The sequence below is a fragment of the Hesperophylax consimilis genome, chromosome 22 (genome assembly GCF_061612785.1).
Source record: "Hesperophylax consimilis isolate HC1 chromosome 22, BYU_Hcon_1.0, whole genome shotgun sequence".
NCBI classification, from domain to species: Eukaryota; Metazoa; Arthropoda; class Insecta; order Trichoptera; family Limnephilidae; genus Hesperophylax; species Hesperophylax consimilis.
This window is the reverse complement of record NC_142857.1, coordinates 10,530,785-10,549,797: the sequence shown is the minus strand read 5'-3', so window position 1 is coordinate 10,549,797 and position 19,013 is coordinate 10,530,785. Positions and strand designations below refer to the sequence as shown.

At 36.6% G+C, this 19,013-nt stretch overlaps 1 protein-coding gene across 2 annotated transcripts in view; it reads right to left on the bottom strand.

The window, feature by feature from the left end:
• Positions 1–7,374: 7,374 nt before the first annotated feature.
• Positions 7,375–19,013, bottom strand: part of LIMK1 (LIM domain kinase 1) — a 30,021-nt gene continuing 18,382 nt past the window's right edge. For both annotated transcript variants that reach the window (XM_089645486.1, XM_089645487.1), the window contains 10 exons: positions 18,566–18,730; positions 17,651–17,813; positions 17,169–17,292; positions 16,927–17,055; positions 14,867–15,121; positions 13,809–13,928; positions 12,067–12,165; positions 11,607–11,761; positions 10,911–11,073; positions 7,375–10,106 (listed from right to left, as the gene is read on the bottom strand). In XM_089645486.1, coding sequence (XP_089501612.1) covers positions 7,953–10,106; positions 10,911–11,073; positions 11,607–11,761; positions 12,067–12,165; positions 13,809–13,928; positions 14,867–15,121; positions 16,927–17,055; positions 17,169–17,292; positions 17,651–17,813; positions 18,566–18,730 — 3,527 coding nt within the window. In that variant the 3' untranslated portion in view covers positions 7,375–7,952. The remainder of the gene's footprint in view (positions 10,107–10,910; positions 11,074–11,606; positions 11,762–12,066; positions 12,166–13,808; positions 13,929–14,866; positions 15,122–16,926; positions 17,056–17,168; positions 17,293–17,650; positions 17,814–18,565; positions 18,731–19,013) is intronic.

Sequence of the window (19,013 nt, the reverse complement as noted above, 5' to 3'; positions counted from 1 at the left end):
TCTAAAATCTAAAGGATTAGAGCCAGAAATTGTTTCAAGTTTAGCTAGAGAATCGGCTTTCTCGTTACCCTCAATTCCCAAATGGCCAGGGACCCAAACCAATATTGTCTCGAAATTTAATTCATTTAAAGATTTAAGGGTGTTTCTGATATTATAAATAATATAGTCTTCTGGTTTATGGATATTTGAGGAAATTTTCAACACTGCGCTTAGTGAGTCAGTGCACAGTAAGGCTCGTCGAATATTGAAAAGCTGGATTTGGCTCAAAGCTTGTTCAATTGCGAAGCATTCTGCAGTAAATATGGAAATTTCTTTAGGCAATTTATAAGACAAATCTAAGTCAAATTCGGGAATGTGTACCGCAGCTCCACAATCTTTGCTATCAGACTTAGAACCATCTGTGTAAATGAGAGAAAATTCTGGAAACTTAGAAGATGTAATGTTTTTAAATTTTTCCTCAACATTTTGATTAGATGAGGTTAAAATATCAGTTCGGAAGTCTGAAGTTATAACGTTGGGGATATAATTGATAGAATCAAATGGGATGGTGAAAATAGGAAGGATAGGATCTTTTTGTAGATTTTGGAGGGAAGAAGACAGAGATTTGAATGAAAGAAAACTTTTTAGAAGGAGAGGAAGTCGATTTATATCTGTCGATCTTTTTTCGTTATTTAAGTAATTGAACAAATAATCAAGGCTTTGTTCTAAAGGGTGACGCGATATAGAAAAAGATTTAAAAATATATTTATCAGCTAGGAATTGTCTCCTTAAAATTAAGGGGGGATCAACACATTCTACCAGGAGAGAATTAATTGGAGAAGATTTCATCGCTCCAATAATTATTCTGAGCGCTTTGGACTGAATTCTTTCAAGATTTTTGTCCAAATATTTAGGAAGAGGATCAAAAAGAAATGTTCCATAATCCAAATGGCTTCGCACTAGAGCACCATACATTAATTTAAGAGTAGTAGGATGAGATCCCCACCACACTCTGGAAACAGCTCGCATAATATTTAGCCCCTTTTCACACTTAGCCGAAATGTTCTGAATATGCGGGAGCCAGGAAAGTTTATGATCCAAAAGTAGTCCAAGAAATTTAATTTGGGACATTATCAAAGCAGACAGAAAAGGGGGGTATTTTTCTTTTGCGCGTAAAAGCTACTACTTTGGTTTTAGACGTAGCTAGATTCATCCCATTTGTCAACAACCAAACTTTAATATTATGTAAAGCCAAATTCAATTCCTTCGCAGCGCGCGATAGATTTTTGTGTGATAAATATATAAGGAAATCATCAGCAAAATAAAGTCGCTTGATAGATGAAGGAATTACACTGTCTAAATCACTTATATATATATTAAATAATAATGGACTGATTACGGACCCCTGAGGTAACCCCTTCCATAGTTTGCGATTTATAGTTTTTGAGGAAAAGTGGATAATAATGGATCTGTCTGTTAGTAAATTAATAATAAATTGAACTAGTTTTAAGGGAATTTTTATTTTAATTAATTTTTCTTTCAAAATGTTAATTAATACATCGTCGTAAGCTGACGAAAGATCAAGAAATGTGGCCAGAGTGCAAGAATTAAGGGACTGAGATATACGGATGTCTGTTGTTAACACACTTAAATTATCTATGGTTGATTTCTTTTTCCGGAAGCCATATTGATTAGGAGAGATAATTCTGTGATTTTCAACAAACCATTCCAATCTGTTCTTTATCAAGTGTTCTGCTACTTTCATTAAACATGACGAAAGAGCAATAGGACGATAGGATGAGATTTCAGATGGATTTTTGCCAGGTTTTAAAATCGGAAGGATTTTTTGAACTTTCCAGACTTCCGGAATAAATCCCGTTTCGAACATGTAATTAATTAGGGATAAAAAATATTCAACCGACATGTCTGAGAATGCTTTAATGAAACTATATAAGATTCCATCAGGGCCAGGAGAAGAGTCTGGAAGGGAATTGATTACTCGATTTAATTCACTTTTTGAGAAAGGAGAGTCCAGCCAGCTAGAGTGAGATGGATAAGAAATAAAGGAAGGCATTTCCTCACATCTGGCAACTGACGGAGGAGCTATCTTATCAGCAAAACCTATAATAATTTCTTCTGGAATATGTTTAGAACGCTGCGGAGTATATGACGAACCGAATTTTTTTAAATTGGACCATACGGATGACTGGGGAGATTCAGGAGACAAGCGTTCACAGAATTTTCGCCATCCAGACCGCTTTTTGTTTTTCAAAACGCGTTTCGCTTCTGCCTGGGCGCGTTTCACAGAAAGGTAATTTTCGAAAGACATACATTTACAGAAAATGGAAATTGCTTCTCTTCTAGATTTAACGACACTAGTGCATTCTTAATCCCACCATGGGGTGGAATGTTTTATCTTAATGTTAACATTACGTTTTTTAAGTGTTTTTTCTGCAGCTTTTATTATCATGTTAGGAAATAATTCACATTGTAAACTAGTGTTGACAAGGGAAGACTTAGATGCTTGAACAATGGAGTCTAATTCTGAAGAAAAATTTCTCCAATTCGCGTCTTTCGTTTTAAATTTAAAACTATTGTTTATCAAAAAGGAATGCGTGGAAGATAGATGGTGGAAGGTAATTATTATAGGAAAATGGTCACTGGAAAGGGGATCTTTAAGAATGTTCCAAGAACATATGGGAATCACCGAAGATGAGCAAAGAGATAAATCGACTGCACTTTTCCGATGTTGAGGGGCAGTGAAACGAGTTGGAGATCCATCATTTAGTATACATAAATTATAGGTATCCATAAAATCTAATAGATTATGGCCAGAACGGTTTATTAACTCACTGCCCCAAGAAGGAGAATGAGCATTGAAGTCCCCAAGTATCATATACGGGGGACGAATCTGGGATATAAATGTTGACCATTCGTTTTCAACAAAAATTGTAGAGGGAGGGATATATATTGATAGTAATGTAATATCAGATATAACAGCAGCTACTATCTGAAAATTATTGGAGAGAGTGTGGAAAATAATTTGTTTAAAAGGGATAGAATTATGTATAATAAGAGCAGTGCCACCTTTGCCATCCAGTCTATCATGTCTTAGACAATGATATCCAGGAATATTAAATTGGTATGAGGGTTTTAACCACGTTTCGGAGATGGCAGCAACTGAAATATAATGTTCATCAAGTAACTGTACAAGATCAATTTTGTTGGCGAATAGACTTCTACTATTCCATTGAAGAATTTTGCTCATTTGCGGATACATCGGGAAGGCTAGAGAGTAAAGATTTCATATAATCGGCAGCGTTGGACGGTACTTTATTGTTATTTGAAAGGATCGTAATTAATAGGGTAATTAAAGTTTGAATAAAAGAAGAATTTTCAATCATGACTTTAGGGAAGATATCGGAAGTGGAACAGTTTTTTAAGGCAGTCCCATTGGGAGCCTGGGATTTATTATTCCCATTCGGGTTAAGTAAAAGTTCATTATGTAGTTTTTTATCGAAAGAAGGAATAAATTTTGGATTAGATTTTATCGGTTTGAAAATTGTTTCTTTGTGGGAAGATGATAGAGGGGATTTAGGGGAAGAAAAATGAAAGAGAGAAGCGTGAGACGTTATCTCTGCAAAAGATTTTTTTGTAGGAGGGAATAATTTAGAGGCCTGAAAGTAGGAAATATTGTCTGCAGCCATTGACTGTTTGATATTTCTCTGTCTAGATAACTCTGGACAGGCCACACTAACAGCAGTATGGTTGCCCTTACAATTAATACAAATAGGGTTATTCGTTGTATTTTGACACTGTTCAAAAGGATGATCCTCTCCGCAATGGAAGCAACGAGGAGGGGAACGACAAATAGGTTTTGAATGGCCAAAACGGCAACAGTTGAAACATTGAATAGTCGGGAATCTGTATATTTCAACGGGAAGAGCGTTATAATAAATAAATACACGGGATGGTAATGTTTGACCTTCGAAAGTAATAACAACGGATTGGGAAGGTTTCCATATAGTGGTGCCGGTGGAAGTATCCTTGAAATTCAAACGACGTGCTTTTAAAACTTTTGGAGTTAATTGAGAGTCATTAAGAGCATCTACTATTTCTGTTTCTGATAGATCGGTTGGGATACCTCTTACTCTGCCCATTCTGGTTAAATTGAATGTAGGTATGAAAGATTTAAATTTATTATTTGAAAGAGAACCTATTTTTTTAACAAAATCATTAGCTAATGTGGCTGATTTAAATTCTATGGATAGTTTGTATCGACCTTCCGGTTTTATTGATCCATTTATAATACCGAGGTTATTGAGTTTTGAGCTAAAAATAAATTTACCAAAATCCAGGGGATGAATTATTTTCCCCTGTTCAGTCCTTTGGACATTGACAATAAATGGAGCTGAAGATGAAATAGAATACATAAGCTCAATGGCTTTTGCTTCTGGAGGAATGGTATCATTATAACTTCCATGAGAGATTGGGGCTTCGTTTGATTGTGAAAGAGATTTAATTTTAGGAGGTACATTAAGACAAAGCGGAGGACGTCGTTTTCGTGAAGGAATGGTTACAGAAGTCTGGGTATCATCAGTATCGTAGTCGTCTACAATATTAGAAATGGGCTCAGGGTCCGGAGGTCGATTTTCATCTTCCTCCATTTCAACAAATTAAAAAAAAAATTAAACAATAATTATTATTTTAGAAATAATAAATGGTAGAAATAATACACGCAACTTCGTCGCAAACCAATAACACAAACAAAAATAATGAATACGAAAAGGTAACAATAAATAAATCTTATCTGTACGCCGCGCCGCCGCCAAAGTAAGCCGTCAAACACAGAGAACTGGTAAACACGACTGCACACTACCGAGGTTCGGTGACTCCGCCTATATATTATAACCAAGTTTGACTGTATTACATTTTGCAACCCCTAAACTTATCTATAAAACCAAGATTTTGTGCCACTTTTTCCAATCTAACTTTTGAATCATTTTTGCATAAATAGTAGTTTTATTCCAGACTAATAATTATTATCCAGGTCAAAGTTCATTTTTTACCATTTCCCGCAGAACCCCAAATATCCCTAATTCCCCATACAGATATATAAATATATATTTATTTTATACATTAGCTCCACACAGGAGGCCTTGAGAAAAAAATTCCCACAGGTCCTATGTCATCTTTGTAATGCTGTGTGGAGGATCTTTTTAGGTAAAGGAACGTGAGGAAGTTTTGGGAAGAAAAAAGGTTTGAGGGGTGGGTAGGAATCTGGGGAGTCAGTGTGTCCATGAGTAACACACTTATGAATACATCCCTCCAACTGAAGAGGTCAGATGGTCTCCATCAACCAGTCTGTCCCGATCTGACCCGCCACGAACAAACCTAGACAAACCTCACTCCATGAACCCGGGCACCCCTGCTAAGGTTGGTGAGACAAGGTTAATAAATAAAACTGACATTGTTTTATAATTGGCATATATTTTCAACAATACTTTCAATCACACCCATTTTATTTGCTCTATAATTTGTGATGTAAAAATAAAAATGGCGATGCAAAATGGAATGTTAAAAAAATGAAAAGAAACAACTTGAAACGTGAAAACATAATATTATATTCTGACCTACAAATCTAATTAATAATAATAATATTCAAAAAGAAAATTGACAAGATCAAAAATATTACAATCAAAGTTAATACTGCTATACAAATTTAATTTACAATATTACATACACCTGACCGTAAGTACATCTAAAAACAATATCACAGATTATGTTAGTCATGTTAACTAAGTACTGATTTAAATTACATTTCTCGTCTAACTTATCCTAAACTTTTTTAATATCAGTACATTATTTTTTGACAAATTGTCTTTTCATGAAGTGTGTAGTATTTAACATTACATATAATAATATAAAACAGTGCACCTTTTTAAAGTGCGTATATGCGATCTTTTTATGCATAGAATTTGAATGCACGCAGTAGAAAACATTATTTATACATTTTAATTGTTTCGGCAATAACACCACAGCTTTTACAAAGCAGATCACTTGCAAAGAAAATGTAATAAATTAATTCACAACAGAAAAAAAAATTGTATTAAATATCCTCTTGGACCAAATTTGATTAGTTTGAAGAGATGGAAATAAGAAAAATAATCTATAACATTATTCGTATTATGTCACTTTAAAAAATAATTATAGTAGGTTATTTGAGAAATAGAGATAAAAATTAAAGAATTACGCATTCTAAATAAAAAAAATATGGCCTTAAGAAAGCAAAATTCACAATGTGAACCTTTTTTTTTTTTTTTTTTTTTTTTTTTTTTTAAAAAGAAAGACAAACATTCCCGGGTCACGGATAACCCAACAATGTTTGAAAATCTCCTACTACCACCACAGAAAGCCGAAAATGTTGCTTGTGTTGTGATGGAGGACTTAGCCAGCCGAGGAATCGAACACGCGACGCTCGGGTGAGACCCAAGCGCTATGCCCACTCAACCACTGACCGGTCTGTCAACCTTTTTGATTTATAAATAATACTTATTTATAGCAAATTATTGTGTGAATCTTATTACTTTTTATACAAATTCAGTATATATATTTTCATAAGTACCCACATTCATAAGACAAATATTTAAATGTAAATGTACAATAAACATTATTGAAGCAATCCATTGATTTTATAGTAAGTTATTATATAAAACACTTAAATGTAAGTATGAACATTGAAAATTATTGTCCACTTCCAAAATACTTATAGAAATGTGAGCAACTAAGAAGTCATTTGTAACCTTTTTAAACGTCAATCTTAATTAAAGTATTGTCGCATAGTAAGCTACTGTTTAATGTGTCCCTTATTGGCAAATAGGCACTGTAAATTATGAATAAAAATATATTAAAAGTTACCATGGCAACGATGACAAAACTGTCTGTTAAAGACGTCAAGATGAGATGTTTTGACTCTTTACCTAAAAATACAATAAGTAATTTTTTTTTTAATACCATAAATCAATGGGAATTTTTCGAAAATGAGAATATTTTGAGCATTTTGTCTGACAAACTTATCAAATTTTATTTTAGATTTGAAACACTGAGAATTTTTATAATCATAGCATACTTTTATAATACTGCTAGCCCAAAAGGACTCTAGATTAATTAGAATTGCAAAAAACGCTATAAAATTTAACAAACCTAAAATATTATTTATAATAATTATAGATGCTAGTTGACGTTACATAAAAAATGTATGAACTGAAATAAACACAATTATGTATATGTTTACGTAATGTCATGTATTGAGAAGTATGTAATGCTAAAAAGCATACACATAATACATTTCGCAATGTAAAAAACAATACGTACACGTAAAAGTAAAAACCTAAATAGCTGAACTATACATATTATTATATACATATATGAACACAGAAAGCACAACTTTAATTTCGTAAGACATAAAACTAGCTATTGAAATATATGTATTCGTAAAAAGCTAAATATCATTGTGTATTAGGCAAAATTATTCAAGAGTATTTTATGAAGTTCACAACACATAATGTGAACTCATTTTCAGTGCAATATTTACTAGAGACAGTCTTAATCGAAATCAATCGATATGAGTGCATTTGTATTTCAATGGAAAATTATTTCATACTGCTGAATTTAATTTAAATTGTAAGGAAGTTACAAAGTACAAAAATTTTGTGTCGGCATCTTAAAAATGCCTAAAACAAACAAGGCAAAATGTAATAATTTGACAATTATTAGCAATTTAGTTTTCCCAAAAAGGCAGTCTAAGAAAGGCCTCCAAAGGAATGAAATTAAAAATGGCCTAATTTGCTACCCACACAAGATTCACTGTACACAACAGAATACAATTTTTTTACTGTAAGGTTGGTGAAAAACAAACTTAACAATATCCATATTATATGAATCTGTTGTATAGATACAGATTGTATAGATTCTTAAAAAATGGTACTCTCTAAGGTAGTTTTGGATTTCTCTGGACTCGTAGAAGTCTCATCATTTAAGGCGCATTTATCTGGACTTCTCCTGTTGGGTTTACTCCTCAAGGTACCTCCATTGGGATCAAATTTAGAAATGTTCCTCTTCACCAAGGATTCTCTCGTTCTGCTTAAACTCGGGCAGTTAATTCTCAAGTTGGCAAGACTGACATAATTCCCTGTTGAATTTAAATCTCCGGTACTTATTCCTTTTTCAAAACATTTTACCGTGTTTTCAAAATTCTTTTTATGAGATTCGTTTTCTCCAGCGTTTAATTCCTCGTGATTTTGAGATTCTTTGCCTACTAAAAGTAGATTGTTTGATCCACTCGCAAGTGATTTGTTCTCTGCTGGATTGGAATATTGTGCATTTTGTGCGATGGTTGTTACAGCGTCGGGAAAGCATTGTACTAGGGCAAACGTTTGTTGGGCAGGGATTGTACTTATATCATGCGATGGCACAACTTCATCAATCTCCGATTTACAGTCTTTATTATATTTCTGGTCCACAACTTTATTCATAGACGGAATGTTTCTAAAATGATTGCATCTTACAAGAGGCGCGGGAATATCTGAAGTATTTTCTGTCCCTTGAAGATTGGCAACATTATTTCTCGTTGGCGTATTTTTCTCTACAATTCCTCTGTACCTATCAGGTCTTGCTAGATCTATATTTTTATCTGGTAGTGTATATTTCAGAGGAGACGATCTCTTCTCTCTGTAGCTGAATCTTCCCACAGAAGAGGTGTCGTCAACTTGGCGGTTATGTCTCCTCAATAGAGGCGTCATACTTTTACCAATGTTTGGAGATTTGGCAGGAACATCTTCGGAAGACTTGTTTAGATCTGGTTGCCAGATTTGCATCTTGCTGTGGCTAATCTTGGAGGTGTCTTTTAATAAGGGGCTTTCTAGCGGTGTTTTGTCTATTTTACGTCTACAATTTGGAGAGCGAGGTAGTTCTTCTTGAGCATTGTTTCCTATTTTATCTACGTTTGTTTCAACAGATTGTGGCGTCGTCACAAAGAATGTACTTTTCCCTTTGAGGCTTTTATCACTTTTACACTCCTTGGTTAAGTTTGCAGCCTGATGATTACTAGAATTATTACTGAATATTTTGGACAGTGGTTTATTAATTGATGATATTGATTTTCTGCCAAGTTTGGGCGACATGAGTTTCTTTGCAAAAGTGTTGAATGACATGTGATGTTTCTCGGGAACGACTTGAGGTTCCTCAGCTTTAGGCTCAAAGTTTTGTTGTAACAACTTGATATTACTAGCAACTTGGACTTTCTTTTTACCATTTTCCGGTTCAACAGATTTAGCAGAAGGAGAATTAGTATTGACAGTGTAAGACTTTTTATCGCTGCGAAACATTCTTCTAAATGCCGACGGAGATTCAGTTTTGACTTTAACCTCTTCACAAGTGTCATCGGAATCACTACTATTATCATTATTGTCATCGGTTAAACGATTCGGGATGGAATAATGTCTGCTAAAAGGTTGAATGGAATCTACCATCATCTTGGCTTCGGTCTCCAATTCTTCAACAGACTGATTCCTCAGATAGTTAGGAACGTCAGTATGCTCTTCCTTTTCAAAATCTGTATTACAATGATGACTTTTGGACTTTAAAACTTTAACCTCGTCCATATTAGGTTTGGCGAAATCGAAATGATCATTAGATGCGCCAAGTGGGGTGACTTTTTTGTAAGATTCAGATCCGGTTAATGGATCTTGGTGTGCCACTTTCCGTGCTTTGCATTGGAAGAAGAATTCTGTTTCGTTAATAGAGCTATCGACTGATTGGCGTTTTTCTGCAAGACTTTCTTTGGATATTCCTCCATTTCTTAAGACAATGGGTCTATCGAGCCATTCCCTGACATCGTCCACCTTTGTGATGTTGATGGTCTTATCGTCAGTACTGAGGATGTAGCCAGCCGGAGTGGAGGAGAGGGCGTTCTGGCTCTTGCTGAGGATGTTGCTCTGAGCCACAGGTTTGCTGGGCAGACAGAGGTGGCTGGCCGAGATGCATTTGGGGCCGAGCCCTCGTACCGTCTGCGGAAGTGAGGACGCCTTTAATTTGTTTTCCATCTTCAGCACGTCTCCGGATTTCGACTGCAAAACAAAAATATTGTTTTGTTACGTGCAATTACTTTTTTATGTGAACTACGCAACTTAACCATTTCCAGAAAATAAGCCTTACATTCGAATACATGTAAAATGCGTATTGTGGTACCTAGTGCATACATTATACGCACCAGTACTCACATTTGAAAAATTGAATTGGAAACAGAACTCTCACTAAGCACGGGTTGTTTCACAGAAATTCATGTGTAATAAAGTCATCAAATGGCCATTTAGTGCCATTTTGTTTTTTTGACAGCTGGAAGGTCTCCGTTAAATGCCAATTCTAAGTCTGTTTCAGCTATTGAACAAATCGTGATCATCAGAAGAAGACAACTATCGTGTTGTTAAGCTCGTCAGTTTATTACAATTAGATAGAAAGCTGAAATACACCTAGAATCATCTTTTAACGGGGACCTTTCAAATATCAAAAAAAAAAAAAAATGGCGCTGAATGGTCATTTGATGACTTTGTCACAAGTGAATTTCTGCAAAACAACAGGAACAAAAAAGGTCATCACATAAAGAGTCATTGAAAGGATTATGCTCATTGCAAGATGATAAGATTTATGATTTAAGAGCAAGACATAGGTAGCTAACATTACTGTCAGAATCTCCACAGTCAACTACAGTAACTAGACTACACTGTGTACGTAAGACGGCTAATGATTTCCAATTTCGTGGCCTTGGTTGGGAGAGAGAAACAGAAGGTGACTGCAGATAAGTTGGGCTGATGACCTAAAGAAAACTGTTTGGAAATGTTTTGTTGGGAAATGAGGTAAATACAATAAAATACCTTTTTGAGTATGGGAGGTGGAGTGGCCTCTTCAGGCGGAGGGCTATCGGGCGAGCCGCTGTACTGCAGGATGTCCATAAGCAGGTCCTGGGGCGGGGGGCACTGCACCGATAGGTGCATGGTCAGGGCTTCCAGCCACACTTCCATCACTTCAAACGGAGGCCTGGTGGAATAATTACAATCAAAATTATGTTCAATTAAAGAGAACTTTTAACAAATTAAAGTACTAACAGTTCACAACCAGCTTCAGACACTTGTAGGTCTTTTGAGGCCTTGTCTGATATATAAGCTGCTCTGTGGGCTCATGAAAATTAAATTTTTTAAAAAAACCCATCAAAAATAATAAGGAATTTTACTTCACGCGAAACATATTTTTAACAAAGTTTCGATGTTCCATTGACAAAATCATTGGGTATACGCTTTCATTAAATAAATTATTTTAGAAAGTAAATATTTTATTTCTCCCCAATCGTGTAATTAAAAGCTGTTGCACTCGGTCACAAACCGATCTATATTGATCACATTGAAACTCTCTTAAGAAGTTTTCCAACAGACCGAAAAACAAAACTTCCTAAGCGGGATAATCTTAAAATGTACAAAATAAATTATTGGACATTTTTCAAAATCAGTTTTCAACGGATTGAAAACCAAACTTCTTAAGCGAGTTTCACTGTATGTTCTAAACAGAAAACATACCTTTTGTCAGGGTTTAGATTGCAGCAAAGGAAGGCGATGCTGTACAGATGTTCTGGACAGCCGTGGCAGAAAGTATCTCTGAACAGCGACTGATTTAACCCAAAATCTGAGCTGCGAGGCAGAAAGTCAGGGTCTGCGTGAACTCTACCGATTATCTGAAAATCATCAAAGGTCAAAATCGTCAATACTGGCAGTAGGTATCTACTTATTATAAAGGAAGAATGGGATGAATTGTAATGATAAGAGTGTAGCAGAGGAAGATCACCGACACGTTGGAATGACCAGAACTTCAGTGTCAGTGGCTCTCCGTGCAGCACACAGGATAGCCGAGAGTGGAGGATCCTCCATCACCAGGGCAGTTGGTGTCACAGAGGGTGTCACAGAGGGGGTCACAATCTACAGCAATAAGACAACGACTAAAGAAGAGGTATGTAGGATACAGCTAACAAATATTATTTACCTCACAAAGAACAATTCCAAATGAGAAGACATCAACTTTCTCATCATAGACATATCCTTTCATCATTTCTGGCGCCATCCAGTATGGATTTCCAACCACCTGAAAAGAAAACGGACATGTCAAATAAATACTCTCTAATCAAAATTATTTTTCCAAATTGAATACCTTCATTTTATTGCACTCTTAACAAAAACTCTTCAATGGTGAGCTTTGAAATCATGGCATTTGCACAGATTTTTATGTATGGAATTTCTTTATTCTTCAGATATTTTCTGCTCTCAAAATCATCTCCACCATGAGTTATGGGTCTTTTCAAATGTAAGAAAGACCCCATAGTGTTTGTTACACATTTTCAATTGTTCAATAAGATAAAAAAGAGTGTTCAAACTCAATTTTGAAGTTGGTAGTAACTACTAGTCCGTATAAAGAGTAAAATACAGTAGAACCCCGTTAATTCGAACCCCGATAATTCGAAAAAACGCGTAATTCGAAATTATCGCAAAAAAAAATTCCGCTGAAAAATTTTTTCATACTAAATTTTTTTTAATTCGAAATTCGTTAATTCGTAATTCGAAATTTATTTTTGTCCGCACACGAATATTTGTTCGTGTAATTCGAAAAAATTTGATTTTTGCGAAAATAAATCATAATATTTCGTAAATCTGAATCTAAAAGTCAGCCGTGGCGGTAAAACGCCGAAAAATGTATTTTTACGTGGTTATACATCGTCCTAATTAGTATTATTATTTTGTAAATCTGAATCGATTTACACTGGAATGTCGTATTTTTTATATTATTTAATTTATATTATTTATTTCGAATATCCGTGTTTAAAGGGCCGAGAAAATACATTTTACGCGGATATATGTCGTAATTTTACGAGTTTACGCCAAATATCTGCATTTAAAGGGTCGGCCGCGACGAAACTCGGCCGCGTAATTTCGATTTACGCGTAAATATATCGTATTTTTACTAACTTTACTTCGAATATCCGCGTTGAAAAAATACGGCGCGACGGAAATCGGCCGAAAATTTTCGATCCATGCCGAAATATGACATATTTTTACGAATTTACTTCAAATATCTGAACTTAAAAGGCCGGCCGCGACGAAAAACTGCCGACAAAATTCGATTTACGCGGAAATATATCATATTTTTTACGAATTTATTTCGAATATCTGAATTTGAAGAGCCGGCCGCGACGGAATACGGCCGCGAATTCTCGTTTTACGCGGAAATATATCGTATTTTTACGAATTCAAATTCAGATATTTGAAATAAAGGGCCGGCCGCGACAGAAAATTACCGCGAAATCTCGATTTACGCGGAAATATATCGTATTTTTACGAATATCTCAATTTAAAGGGTAGGCCGCGACCGAAATCGGCAGCAAAATCTCGATTTACGCGTAAATATATAGCATTTTTACGAATTTATTGCGAATATCTGAATTTACAGGGCCGGCCGCTACGGTAATCGACCGCGAAAATAAAGAAATAATTGGTATTAATACGAATTTACAACTAAAACACCACCCGGATTTGAAGAGGCGGCCGAGAAAATCGATTTTCAGCGAATTTTTTTTTTTTTTTTTTCATAAAATTTCGAATTACGTGGGAATTCGTTAATTCGAAATTTGATTTTTGATGTCCGCTGGATTTCGAATTAACGAGGTTCTACTGTATATGTCCAGTTCTTCCAACCAATCATCAGTTTGTTATTGTAAATGTAATTGAACTTACTGTATATCTTTTCTTTCTTTCTCTTGCGGATCCCCTCTGTGATCTTTCTAGACTGCCTGAAACCCCCGTTCTCTTGACAATTCTGGCCAATCCAAAGTCTGCCACAATTACAGTTTTGTCCTGAAAGATAATAGAAAATAATTTAAGTAAGGTACAGGGCCGGCCCTGAGCCAAACGGTGCCTATTAGGTATATCAGAGCCTTGAGAGGGCACCATAGTTTTAATCAACATTATTAATGATTAGTGAATCAATCGGCAACGATGTTTACTAAAATCTGCTGAGTATAAAGGCCTTCCTCTTCCTATGTAGATAAAGTTTTCTCTAAAACTAACGACGATGGCTTGGTTAATTACATCAATTCTGCTCAGTTATCCATATGGCCATGGCTATCCTAGGCTCACAGAAATCGCAACATAATACTTATTCATTCTTATGTCGGTTCCTCATTGCCGAGGTTCGCGACCCTCGGACGACTCACATTTCCATAGTGGACAAGACTCCTCCACTCCTTGCGGTTCTGCACTGCGTGGAGAGCCAAGGACACTGATATACCAGACACCAGTGATACTTGGTCACTCCATCGCAGCGCATTGGTGACCTTCCTCTGCTTATTCTGCCAAAGACTTTACCGTTTGGCGAGCAATCAGTTCAAGCAACCAGGCAGACAGTTGAAGGCCCATTGTGGATGGCTAGCTGGGCCAGAATGGACTCATTTGTGAGTCTGGCTATCTATGGAATCCTGAGTATTTTTCTCCAACATCACATACGAGGGCTTATCTGCTTTCTTTCGCTGGCTCTATTCCATCTCATTCTTAAAATATTATAGATAGGTAGGATAACTAAAGAAGAGGTTCTTTGTAAAATGGACAAAAATTGTATGTATCAGAAAGAAGAAAAGTGAAATATCTTGTCAAACTCACCAAACTGGTAATCCAGGGAGAGATTGATGGATAACGCCACACCTTATGGCTTTGAAACTTTCCTAATTGTACTACATATGAAAAGAAGAAAACTCTAATACATAATGCTGGGGAAATGTCATTCTGTATGTACTAACCTCCCTAACCAGACAGTTGTGTGAATTGAGGTCCCTGTGAATCACATTCATGGTGTGCAGGTAGGCCAGCCCCGCGGCGATATCCCGGGCGTATCCAGCCCGCTCGGCCCAGGGCGGGGCCCGAGGGCCCTCCAGCAGTGAACGCAGGGTGCCCCCGCTCACGTACTCCGTGACCAGGTGCAGGCGGCGCTCCTTGTACAGCACGCCGATGAAGCGCAGCACGTTGGGGTGAGAGAGGGAACGCAGGACTGCCACCTGGAAGAATTAATTCATTATTATAGGACAAATCAATAACAAGAGACTAAAATTGGGACGCCACCGCTGGGCAGGACATTTAGCAAGGATGTGAGTAAGTAGACGACCTAAAGGGCTTCTTTACAATCAGCCTGCAGCACAAACGAGTGTTTAGAGTTGGATGTTGTGCAATCCAACATTGCATCTGTAGACACGAGTTTGTAACACTGATGATCGTGTTTAAAACAAATAAATTGCCAATTTGCATGGTGTCATTTATCACCTCAGGGGTACTTAACAAGACTCTTAAATTATCACATACTAGTAGCTGCTAAGTAATAGAATTTGACAGGAATCTAAGAGGAGTAATACGATCTGTCACTCGTTGGTGAGAAAGAAATCTCTAAAGAATAATCACTTTCCTTTTATCTCAAAGAACAATATAAGGTGATTTTACACAAAATGGCGCTATACAAGTTATCCAATTATTATTATTATTAATAAAAGATTAACAATTAACAGCCTTACAATGGGAGAAAAATACAATAACATGTTATTTTTAAAGAGAAAGACAAACATTCGCAGGTAACGAATAATCTGAAAATATTTCATATCTCCTACTACATACCACCACAGTAAGCAGAAAATGTTGCTTGTGTTGTGATGGAGGACGGGCCAGCCGAGGAATAGAACACACTACGCCTGGGTGGTACCCAAACGCGATGTCAACTCAGCCACCGGCCGGTCTATTAACACATTTCTGGCGGGTATTTTTTCACTGGTTCTACGCTGTCTCCTGGTGAAAATAAAGGTCCCGCGCGAATTTCTTTAATTTGTTTTAAATCACTATATCTTCGAAAATAATTTAAATATTTTAATAAAAAAATTTACGCAGTAAAATATTTAAAATATTTTAAAATATTTTCTTTTTCTACTTTCATACCAAGCTATGAAAGTAAAAAAAGAAAATCGAATATTATTTGAAATGCAACTCAATTAACCTTGTAGTTGTTTATTGCGGTCCGCCTATCGATATTTGCCCATAGCTGCTTTCTTTAAATATGCCCGACATCTCTCGCTCGCTTGCACATAGGAGTTGAGTGGGGCGGAACAGAGATAGAGATTCGAATTAGGTTTCACGGTCATAAAAACCTTCATTCCAGCAATTGAATTATTACAATAACAAATAATATACATAATATCATTTTGTTGAAATACTGATGTAAACGAAAGGCACGAAGATAAATATAAAAAGAAGACTTGCATTACGATTCGATAATTATGTACATATAAATGGGACCTTTACAAAGAGATTGGTATAAAAAACATTGAATAATTCCGTCTTTTCTGCCATTGGAATTAGGCCGGCGCAAAAAGTAGAACTACCCTTCCCACCATTATGCATCATTTGACCGAACGGGTAGAACTATCTTTCCCGGCCGAAGTGTGTTGTAATAATTTATTGACAGTCTCCATAGAGGAGGGTAAAAGCTCTCAACTAGCAATCAGGAGGTTCAAATCCCAGCATGCATAAGTAAATTTGATATGATTAAATTGTGTTATATGATTGTGATTTATTAATTTAGAAGAATATATGGTATATTTGAAGCACGTTCCAGAGTAGACGATACTCTCAGTATCGCCATGGTTTAAGACAAGCTTTCAGAATTGAAACGTTACTTGAAATTGCTTCCTCTCCCCCATATCCTTCCCCTCTCAACTACCTTCAGCCTCACAACATATTCCGATTGGGGATGCCATAGTCTCACTGGCTCCAGACAGTTAGGACTTTAGTGCCGTATTAAGTATGGAAGAATCCCAGGTACCTCTTTGAGGAAGTTTTTCTGGGCATCCTCATCCACCCTGTAGAGCTGCTTGAGCACCATCACTTCGTTGGTATCTCGGTGTGTCACTTTAAACACTTGCCCAAAGAATCCACTCCCCAGAAGCTCTCCCTGGAAAAACGAACATTTCTTCATTTGTAAAAACATGGAGTTATTCCAGAATTATTTTAAAGTACAGAATAATTTTATATATTGTGTACATAAAACATGGCTTGATCCTGTACCTGTATCAAATCAGCAGCTCTGAAGACAGTGGGTGGGGGGCGGGCATCCACCCTGAAGGATCTGGTACGGGATAAATCACAGAGGACACCCCCTTCTTCAGACTCCATATGCTCACCAGCAGATCTGAACAAATAAAAATTGGTTATGGCTGAAAATATAATGAAAAGAACACTCAATAATTATTACTTTATCGTTAGTGCAAAACCACCATCGGACAATTCTTTTCAGACTATCGGACCAAGCTGTTAAAATTATTACAAAAATATATCATGATGTGCAACATGGCTTTTTGTGTAAGGCAGTCGTCTCAGGGGTCGGTAAGGAATCAGTGCGGTGAGGAAGAGGTGGATAGACTGCGTGGAATAGGATTGGAGCAGGACGGACAGGAAGGCCTGAAGACTGCGGACTGCAGCCAGTGGAGAATACTTGTGGCGGAGGACGCTGTAATGATGATTTTACAAGAATAAAGCAAAGTGCTCACCCATCCAAAAGCCGAGACATGCTGGAGGATCTCTCCTTTTCCGTGAGGGGGGTGATGTGACGGGAGGGGGGCGCAGCCCTGCGCCACCTGTGCCTGGCTCGCGCCCCTCCCCCTCCCCCTCCATCTTCACCACGCCGCTTGAACACTCTCTCCCTGGCTCCAGCTGAAATTAAAACCGGATTTATTTTATAACACAACAATTCAGCCCATCCGAATGCTAGCCAGGCGTCTTATCCATCGGGCTATCGACCATAATCTTATTACACCTTTTTTGCTCAGTCACACCGATCGCTACTTCTTGCAACCGCTAGTAGGCAGTCAGATGGAGCTAATGGAAACTGGAACTGCCAGTAGTAGTAGCGAGTGAAATGTCCTACAGTCTATACTAATAAAAATGTGTAAACTTGAGAAACGTCTAGCGATTTGAGATGTCAGACGAGGCAATAGAATCACTGTGAAGTGGCAACTAGGTCACATGACCATCGAATTCGCGACTAGAATTAAACATGTTCTAATTGAGTCATTGCTACTGGTTGAGTTAGTTGATTAGCTGCTAGTTGAGTCGGTGACAACAATGAAGATATGAAGTCAATGCTGAAGAAGTTAACCAGGAACTTAAAAAGACATCATGTTGTAGGAGAGAGGAAGCCGTCAAATCATCCCACAGTTGAGCATAAGACGAATTATAAAAACCACCACCAAAGGTTCTGATGTGGCAAATTTCAACTGCATACAAAAAATGTTGAGCAAGCATTTGGTGTCTCCCAGTTGCGCACCGGTAACAAAGCATTGGAGCACCTACCATGAAAATAAGCACAGCATTCATATCTTAACCATTGAAGAGGATAACAGACTGTTTAAATTATATCAATAGACAAAAACAAATTATAAATTAAATATTTATGTATTACTAACCTCCAGGAAGTTGCGGTAGATGCCCATTTCTCATATTACTCTTGCTCAAAGAATCCCGGCAAAGAAACTCCAAATCATCGTCCATCTTCATAGCCTGGTCTCCGAGACTATCGTCGAGTATATTGTTCTCCTGTTCACAAGTCTTTTTCTTATCGGCTATGCATTCTGTAAAAATAAAGAAACCAAGATGGTTGAAAGAAAAATAAAGTAACTTCAAAATCGCAAGTGAATATTTTTACGTCAATAATAAAAGGTGTTCAAAATAATTGTGGTAATTTCCTGAAAGGAGATTTTTTAAGGAAATTTAATATTCGAAGCTGCTGTTATTTTTTTTCTTGATAAATCAAATAAGGCATCATATGTTAAATCGACATAAAAACTATGAGGAAGAAGCGCGCATTTCAGCATTTAAAAAAAATCTGATTATTATATTAGTATTATTACGCCA